Source organism: Mycetomoellerius zeteki, unplaced genomic scaffold, assembly GCF_001594055.1.
Source record: "Mycetomoellerius zeteki isolate Tzet28-1 unplaced genomic scaffold, Tzet1.0 scaffold48, whole genome shotgun sequence".
NCBI classification, from domain to species: Eukaryota; Metazoa; Arthropoda; class Insecta; order Hymenoptera; family Formicidae; genus Mycetomoellerius; species Mycetomoellerius zeteki.
In genome coordinates, this window is record NW_017257479.1 from 1,200,527 (window position 1) to 1,210,383 (window position 9,857).

At 33.5% G+C, this 9,857-nt stretch overlaps 2 protein-coding genes across 2 annotated transcripts; both read right to left on the reverse strand.

Moving 5' to 3' along the window:
• Position 1: 1 nt before the first annotated feature.
• LOC108727249 (uncharacterized) lies at positions 2-1,787 on the reverse strand (the record flags this gene model as incomplete). Its single annotated transcript, XM_018455292.1, has 4 exons — positions 1,592-1,787; positions 1,391-1,532; positions 724-1,284; positions 2-219 (listed from the first exon to the last, which is right to left on the reverse strand). Coding segments are annotated over exons 3-4 (408 nt in total), but the record flags the coding sequence as incomplete, so codon positions are not given.
• A 394-nt stretch (positions 1,788-2,181) lies between these two features.
• On the reverse strand, positions 2,182-6,756 carry Glob1 (globin 1). Its single transcript, XM_018455423.1, has 4 exons — positions 6,584-6,756; positions 4,878-5,064; positions 2,983-3,208; positions 2,182-2,491 (listed from the first exon to the last, which is right to left on the reverse strand). Exons 2-4 carry the CDS (start codon positions 5,030-5,032, stop codon positions 2,360-2,362), a joined length of 513 nt encoding a protein of 170 aa, XP_018310925.1. The 5' UTR covers positions 5,033-5,064; positions 6,584-6,756; the 3' UTR covers positions 2,182-2,359.
• Between the last annotated feature and the right edge of the window lie 3,101 nt (positions 6,757-9,857).

Sequence of the window (9,857 nt, forward strand, 5' to 3'; positions counted from 1 at the left end):
CCTCGGCGAGCTCGTCGAAGGACAGCGTAATAGCATTGTCCAGATCCTTTCCCAGTTGTTTGAAGGTGGTTTTGCCAAGCCAATCGGCGAGATCGTTGCGATTTAGCTGTCGAAGTCGGTGTACAATCGCTGCGTGCGTCTTTCCCCGGCCCTCCTCGGGAGAACTATTCCAATGAAGCAGTTGACGCAGACACGGGATCTCCTCGTCCACTTTACGCTCTTTTATTCGCGGGAATGATTGAATGTTAATTAAATCATTCGAAGGGTAAATGAAATTATTAATAAGAAAGTCTTGCGATGTAAGATTACATAGAAAGAACGATTTTGCTGAAGATCTAAAGTTTACCTACAGATCTAAAAATAACTTTGTTGAACTATTAAAAAATTATGTAGGACACTTAAGATGCAAATTACTAGAATGATTAGAATGTCGAAACTTTTGCAGCGTTGCTTATCACGCTTGAGTTTCCTACTCTTTAAATTCTTTAAAATCTCACTGTAAAGAGTGAAAATTGAACCAGTCTTGAAAAAGAGCGGCTCAATTTTTAATATTTGAATGAGATTTCACTCTTCACAGTGAGATTCACTGTAAAAGTTTTAGAGAGTATATATAATTATTTGGATGGTCTGACAAAATTGTTTTCCGATTTGTATCCACCTAAATTTTTAGATACTTCACCAAAATCGTTCTTTTCGTGTAAAACCACGGAAAGGAGAGCTGACCTGCTGCGGCCAAGTTGCTTGGCAAGTCATAAGTCGTATAATGAAGCGCGGCGATTAATCGCCTACATTCGACCGGGTTCAGTCGAGCTGCGAGATACTCCAATTCGCTCAGATTCACATCTATCGTACCGTGGATTCTTAAGACAAAAATTATCGCAATGATTACAACATAAATACCGATCGCCCGCATTTTTCTTCAAACAAGACGTTACAGAAAGAGAAAGAATCGTGCAGATAAAAACAAAAGATCATTCTGTTATAGCATGTTTTTATTTCTTTTCAATTCGGAAAGATGTCTCATTTTCGTTGCCTCGTTTACTTATGGATTAACCTTCTTCGCGATCTCATCGTATTTGCCTCGTTCTTCGTCTCTTTTTCTTTTTTCTGTAACATTTGTAGCAAGGAGTCGGTGACGCGGTCTCCAACCTTTCCGCCCTCACCGGTTCCTTTGGGATAATCGGCGCGGTAACTTCCGTCGCCTGTATCAAGTCCGGCGACACGGTTCTCTTCTTTTTTCGCAACTTCTTTCGTCCTTCCTCGATGTCGGGAGGGAAATACTTTCTAAACGTATTTTTACACCCTGATCAGTCGCTTTTTATATTTTATTAAATCTCGGAATCGTGCTGAGAATCACATCGTAGATAATAGTTTTTTTTTATATACTGACTCCTTTTTCCGTCTCCCTGTCAGCTTATCAACGATCCTCGCACACTTGTTTCTCACAAACAGGGTGCAGCAGCAAGTGCAAATTATAATCGCGATTATAATGCCACCGATGACGTGTATGGACAAGGAGATCGCCTGGCGTCCTAAAATACATCGTGCCAACCACGAATGTCATCGCTCCGGAATCCTTCGTTCGACTTACCTGATAAAATATCGTGAATGGTCACGTTGGTATTATTCATTCCTCGTTTTTTCAAGAGTTCTCCGTATCATCCTGTCCTATCGTTTCGGCAAACGTTAGTAGAAAACAGTAAGGGTAAGCAATTGACATTTCACGGTTAGGCGAATCGAATAACGCACATTTGGCTAACATCACGTTTTGTTGATGTTGCACAATCTGATCGATCAAAAAACGAAGTTTTTAAAATGATTGTAGAAAAAGAGAGGTTGAGAGAAATATTACATATTATAACATGTTAGATTAATGAAACAAATTTAGTCAATAAAGTTAAAAACTTTCAATAAAATGACGAAACTCAATATTTTCTTCTATGTAGAAAAAAAACTTTTAAATGTCTCTAAAAAACTTTGGTTTTCTCCTAACTTTATTTAATGTAAAACTTGATGGAAGGACATTTTTCGCACTAATTTCATACAAGATATATTTTATTGTTACGTGAAACATATATATGTACAAATCTCATCACAATATTGCATCATATTGATCTCGTTAATCACAACTTTTATTTCTTAAAATGCTAATATAATTGCAAAAAAAACTGCTAATCTCCGTCGTGCAAAAAGTTATATATATATTATATATATAAGTTTCGTTAATATCATCTTGCAAAAAATATATCGTCATGATTGATTAAACTTTTCGATAGATATTATTTTCAAAAAGCGATATATAATACGTGCCACAGGTTTATCATTTACAATTAAAAACTCGCGATTGTGTTTGAGCATCTCAATTTGTGTACACTTCGTAGATTCTCGAAAAGATCAAGTCCAAGGTTTTCTTCCAAGCCTCTTGCACCTCTGACGTATATTGCTTTCCGAATAAAGAGGGGAACGCTCCTAGTATCACCTGTTTCAAATTCTGAAAGATATTTATTACAATTATTTATGACAATTATTATATCTTAAGATAAAAACATACAAATAGAATTAATGATTGCATTTAATAGAATTAATAATAGAGTCAAATGGAGTCAAATAGAGTTAATGGTTGCGTTTAATAGAAAATAACTGATCAATGAGCGCGCACTTAATTTTCTCTACTGAAAACAGCCAATATTGATCTGATAAGTATTAGTATACAAGATGAAACACTTATTTCGTGAAATAATTTTATACAAGAAGCAAAGATAATTCATTAATATTTATGATCTTTTTACATCTATAAAAAAACTTTTATATTTAAAAAATATGTATTTAAAAATAAAAAAAATATATGTTTATAAAATTATTTACATAAAAAGACAGTAAGAATGGATCGAAGTTCATAAACAAAATTTTAGATATAAGATATATTGATGTTACGTCATTGAAAAAAAAATGTAAAAGATAAAAAAATAAACATTTACTTACCTCAAACTGCTGTGGTGTTTGTCCTCGAGCTTTGTGTTTTTCGGTAAAATTAATTAAGCTCGCTTCCATCAATTCTGGATCGTGCATTTGTTCAATCACTTTGCCAAGCGTTGCTACGATATTAATGCAGTGCGCTTGAAACCTTTTATTTTTCGACAGTTCATCGAGAGGGATGTCCTTAAACGACTTAAATTCTTTTTGACTTTCTGGATATTGTTTGAAAAAGCTATAAAAAATGATTTCAAGTTACGTGTTGAATTCGCGAATAAAACGAGTAGTTTTGAGGAAGTGATTAAGATGCAAGTCGTTTAGGGCTGATCCATCGTTGAAATTATAATATAAAAATGAAAAATTAGAGAAATTTTGTTACATTATGTATTAACTGTAAAGATAAATAATGATGATAAGAACGTGATTCCTCGTTGTTAAAAAGCAGAAGCAGAAGTTAATATGAGTGAGCGCAACTTAAATTAATTACTCTGTAAGTACATATGATTTACAATATCATGAAAGAGACTGAATTTTCTTAACGCATCATTTTTAAAAATGCTCTTTCGCTTTTTATACGCGTTTCAATATAAGACAAGCCTAAGATTTATAACTTTAAACTATCCGAATTTAAATTTAGACTTGATTACATTATCATAAGTTGACGTTTTAATAATGTTAATATTTTGCATTCGATATTATTTAAATTATTATAATATTTTATAGATAGAAGATGGAACAACAAAACATTATATAGCAAAAGCCAATTACTTGCATTTAACTGCTAAGTTAATAGTATTCTAAAACTGCGTAGGTGTGAGGTACGCATATTAAAGCCAAGAACTTTAATTTTTCAGAAAATTTTGCAAAATCCCCGTTTTTTCCCTGATTTCCCTGACCGTTTTTAACGAGGGGGTAACCACTGAAACAGTATCCTACAGATTACACGATTTCATTTGATTTCATACGATTTCATCGGATGACAAATAATTTTCTTCACTATATATGAAGTCATTTGGTAAAATAAATGATTTTATCTAATATTACACAATTATTTCTCGTATTGCATATATAATTATCGGATTGTACATCGCAATTTTATAATAATTTCTGAGACTTTGTTCCACACTTTGTTACATTAAGTAAAGATTATCCCCTCGGTTTTCAATTTCCCTGATTTCTAATTTTGTGGCAACCTTGATATGTGTTAGAGGGATAAGTTGTAAATAGCTCCTATCACAAAATAGTCAACGCAATATGATTGCAAGATGTCGCAATAATTTACCCCGGTGTCACATGTGATAATAAAAGCAACGTTGAAATTTTCATAGCGCGCATTCTGCCGCATCTTTTGCGACGCACCGCGACGCAATGCGCATTAACAAACGCGAATGGTTTCGACGAGACGTGAGGGTGTTAATGACGAGGTCCGTAGTGCGTGACATGGATTTTTTATCATGCACCAGATATATACGTTTCGGCGAATCATTAAATGAATGGCTTGTTAGAATGCGGAAGTACTTCTTGAGCGAGGAAGCTTCGCGTTGAAAGAATTTCTTAACGCATCGCGGCTATCGCTCACTATGAATGAGTTTGCATTAAACCATTTTATTTCTATCTAATTATCTAATTAAGTAAGTAAATATTTAGCTAAGACTGAAAATAAGATTTCTCTTACTTCGATTTATTCTCATCGGTCCAATTTCGTATTATAATTCTTGTATTTTACATTAAAATCTTTTATAAAAAACATTATTCTCGAGGTCTTTTACTAAAGATTGCGTGATTTTATCGGCGCGGTTATTTCTGCGATCTTCGCTTGATCAAAGTTACAAGTACAAATCTAGTGAAAAGTGTGTGTGGAGCGAATGAAAAAAACGGCGGATGAAAAATTCATTCACACTCACGCGAGTACGAGGGCGACTCCGACCGACTCTTCGTTTTTACGAACGATCGCCCATGTATTCTGCACCAGTCTCTTTTGCTTCTCGGTCAGGCCGAGTTTCTCGTCTAATTTATTGTCGTTCAGAAAGAAATCAAACAGACCACGGAACAGCGCCATGTTCGCGTCAGCGTGCGGGAACAGAGCCTGATCTATGGAAAACAATTGCATCGTTGATCAGATGATTATTCCACAAATGATCTTCACAATGGGAGACTTAACTTCTCGTTAAGAACAGCTAAAAAAATTTACTCGTATATGCGGTATTAATGTTAAATGTAATAGACGGTAATTCTTTAATGTTTCTTTGCAAAACTTGATGATCAAGCAATCACGATTTAATCGCGTGTATTCTCTAAATTTTTTGGAGTCGAATCTTACTTTAAAGAGTAAAATCTCACTCTTTAGAGAGTGAGATTTCCAAAAAATTTAGAAAGTATTTTTATAATTAATGTCTAATGAAGGATGAAATCAAAAGTAATTTCAAAGGAAGATATGAAATATTTGGATGAAATAGCGTCTATTTTTGTCGTATCTTAAATATTAATTCTTTAAAAATAATTATATTCAAATTTTCATATTTCTTACAGAAATCCAACATTAACTAATTTATTACTGGAAGACAATTAATTATCTATTTGAAGAACTTACTTTAAATATTAAAGCAGCGAACAACAGTGCTTTTAATACTTAAAATAAATAATTAATTACTGTCTTTCAATATTAAATTGGTTCGTATTAGATTTCTATAAGGGACATGAAAATTGTACGACACTGAAATATAGTAGAGAAAAACGTGAGAAAATATATCGTTATATTGAAAAAAAAAAAATTTTTTTTCCATATGAAAACAAGCGTTATCTCTGAATATGTAAACTGCTTCGGCATTATATAAGCAACAGTAATCTCGATTTGCGCATTCGCTAAAAAGAGAAAAACGCCCTTTTTAATATGCAAGATTTGCACGCATGTTGAATGTTAACCAATTGAAGATTATTTATTACGCGACACAAACAGATCATTGCAACAGATGGTTTTCTCGCGTTCTCCGAGGTCAATTAATAAAATTCACGCGAAGATCACGATTGTACGATAAAATATTTAACAGTAAGCTAATAAAGAAAATGAAAGGAGCGACGAATTCAAAGCGAGATCAAGCGTCGTTCGAGCGTTTGTACGAGCGACTCTCGTTCGCGACATCAATTCAGCCTCTGCTAATGCTTTTGAGGCTTCCATGTGTATACCTTCTATACAAAAGCTATACGTTTCGCGAGTTATCTTCGTGTCCAGATTTACCATTACAGTGCCAACGTTTCGTGAACATTGCAGTTCACTTCATCATGAGGACACAGCCTGATACAAAACATTGGCATTGTAATAATGGATCTGAACACGAAGACAACCCGCGAAACGCATAGCTTCTGCAATTAAAGCTCAGTTTTCACAACTCACGGTTAACTCTTGATCGAGATTCAACTTATTTCTGATCTCTTTCCAATTCTAGCGTTAGAAAGAGATGAGGAATAAGTTAAACCACGGTAGAGTTAAGAGTTAATCATGAGTTGTGAAACTGGGCCCTAAGCCTTTCTTTTTCTCTCGATTTCAGTATCGCAATTGCTTAAATCGCTCGTGAATGAAGAGATAGAGCGTGAAAGATAACTGAGCTAATACCAGAGGCAGAGCGAGGAAGAGAAACGGGGCGGCTGGAAGCACTGCGCGAGCGACTATACGGACTGACACGATGAGGCCTCGCTTATCGAGAATCGTATCAATTACGTTGTAATTCAGTACGATATGTCACGTGCCACGCGTGCACTGGTCAAACGGCGACTACTCGATGCCGGCGGCCGATCTAACTATTTTAAAGTCGTCCCCACTCCACTTCCGAAGATAACCCGATGGAGGAATTGCGTTACACGCGAGACGTTTCCATAAGACAAACTCCGTAAGCTGGACTATCTTTAGAAATCTCGATTGAAGGATTGAACAATAATAGAAAATACACATCGCTGATAACGAGCGGTAGGATTATTCCTCTTTCGACTATTTTATTAATTGAATCCAGCAGAACGACAACTGTGTAGTGAAATTTGTTTCGTCTGCCGATTTGGAGACAAAAGTATGCTATCTACTTGCATTTGTAATATTTTACTTAAATTAAAGTTTTAAAAAACGAAATAATCCTTATTTCTGTAATATTTTATTTTATATTCATGCAATTAATTTTAATTATATTTTTAGAATCTTTCATAAAAGTTTTGAATAATGCGCATTTAACCATACAGCATAGAACTTGCAGCAATATCCTTGCAATAACGCTGCAATGTTGCTGCAACTTTTGTGCTGTAGGGATAAATATTTTATATATTACATATATATATTAAATTTATTAATATTTATGTACATAATTTTCACGATTTTGCAATATTTCTTATAAATTAAAAAATATAGAATTCTAACATAAGATACTTTTTTCATAACTACAACTACTTTTATTTGATGAAACTTATTAGAAATTAATATTATACGGCACAAAATTTTGCAGCAGCATTGCTGTAACGTTTGCAATGTTACTACAATGTTACTAGAATATAAATGACTACGTTTCGTAGAGAAAGCAGCTTTGCAGCTGCAGTAAAACTTTTTAATATAATTAATTTTTTTATCTTTAGTTCCTCATCTAAGTGTATATAAATCAATCGTATTACAAGAATTTTATGATATATGCAAAACCTTCTTTGCTGAACACAACCATATTACAGTGTTCAATTATGCTACAATATTATTGGAACGATCCGTGCTGTATGGATAATACTAAAACAATTAAAAGTATAAAGACTATATACAAAGTATATAAAGTATACTGTATATAAAGTATATAAAGACTAACAGGATTATATATATCTCTGTATAAATATATACCCCATACAACGCGCGCAGTTCTTCAAAGAATTTAAGGACGTTTAAATTACACTGAAAAAAATGCATGTAATTTTACATGGAAATTACATGTATATGACTGGAAAATTATCTAAATATTACATAAATATGCTTGGAAATTTACTGGAAATTGTAAATTTCCAATCATATTTAGGCAATTTTCCAATCATGAACATGTAATTTCCATGTAAAATTGCATTTTTTTCAGTGTAGGGCTCGCTATTATACGTTTAAACGAAAACACGTTTACACGTATAATTAACATATCCGTTTATTAGAATCGTTTTTCTAAATATTTTCACTTTTTTTATAATATAAACGTTTATCCCTTTATTAAGGAGTGTGACGAATTGAGAAAATGCAAAAAATTCGATTTTTAATTTTATTAAAAAACGTTAAAATATTCGAAAAGATATTTTTCATAGATGGATATGTTAAATATACATGTAAATGTATTTTCGTTTAAATGTATAATAAAACACGTATATTCGGAAAAATGTTTCTTTCATAAACGGATATGCTAATTAAACGTGTAAACGTTTACCTTCAAGTAAACGTTTTTTTTAAAGCGAATGTAAACGGATAAACGTTTTACGTTTACACGTATCTTCGAAAAACGGAATAAAATTAGAGCCCTAGTTTAAATCCTTAAATGTTCCCTCGGAGAATTAAACTTCGAAATTAATTAATTCTTTCCGAAAAGGATTTAAATCCAGAGAACTTTGATGAATATAACTAATAGAATTATTTTTTCACATACTGGTGATAATCGCGCGTCATTTATAGCACTGTCGTTGCAGTCGAAGTAAGGGACGATTCGTAATGGCCGCCGAGCTTGTAGAAGTGAATAACCGGTGAAGTCGCGGCGTTATCGTTTGATGCCGATCGCGACACACGATGTTTTGTGTTATAGCAAAATAATTTCGAGAGAGATTCCTCGCGCACGAGAATCTCACTCACTTTTAGACGATCGCGAAAAACACAGAAACGTTTCGAACGCGGGTCATCGAACGCGACACCGTTGCGACCGGCGTTCCGTGACTGACCAGGATTCGAAACGTATCGAAGTCATTGCGATTCTCGAAATATCGAAGCGGCGGGCCAATCGTGAGACAATCGGCTGTGTTCATTCTAATCACCCTTTTCGCGCTCGGTATTTTGTATGCATGGCATGATGGCATTTAGCTCTAATTATATATAATAAAATAAATAAATAATAATAATTAGTTAATCGATTAATTCAATTCGCATTATACGTACAATTTATTGTCTCTGATTCGGTTTTTTTGTACACAAAACGATAAAATTGTCCGATATTAATATTAATAATTTGGTAATTGTTTAGAATACCATACCCCATCTAAAATCTTAATAAAAATACACTCATTCGACGCGTTTTCACTCAAAATGAAAGAATCTGGTAAAAAAATACGGTGGTCGGCCTTGTGAACCGAGATATTGAGCGTTGAAGTTTGATATTTTAGAGGTTAAGATATCCGTCATCTCCACTCGATACAGCGCTATGTATACGTTCTGCTTTAATTACACAAATTCACTGCTTTAAGCACACAAATTATTTGCATTAACAGTGAATTTGTGTTTTTAAAGCAGTGAATTTATATTTTTAAAGCAGTGAATTTGTGTAATTAAAGCAGAACGTATACATAGCGCTGTATTAAGTCGAGATGACAGATATCTTCTCTTAATATCTCGGTTTACGAGACTGTCGCATTTTTTTGCCAGATTCTTTCATTTTGAGTGAAAACGCGTCGAATGAGTGTATTTTTATTAAGATTTTAGGGATATATGGTATTCTAAATAATTACCAATAATTTTATTAACAAAATAATACAGATTCTGCTTAATAAATTAATCGTCAAATCAATTAAATTAGTCAAAGTCGTTAATAAAATGTTGTGTCGATCCGATCGAGGATTGGCGTGATTCAAACTCGAATAGCGATATTGCGATTCTCGAAGTACTAAACATAAATACCGATGTCCTT

Bases quoted from the DNA above. Each gene is read 5' to 3' on its own strand.
- Glob1 (XM_018455423.1), bottom strand. From the start codon at position 5,032: ATGGCGCTGTTCCGTGGTCTGTTTGATTTCTTTCTGAACGACAATAAA. The intron at 3,209-4,877 runs GTGAGTGTGAAT...CATTTTTTATAG, and splicing joins GGAGTCGCCCTCGTACTCGC to CTTTTTCAAACAATATCCAG. The intron at 2,492-2,982 runs GTAAGTAAATGT...AATATCTTTCAG, and splicing joins AAACACCACAGCAGTTTGAG to AATTTGAAACAGGTGATACT.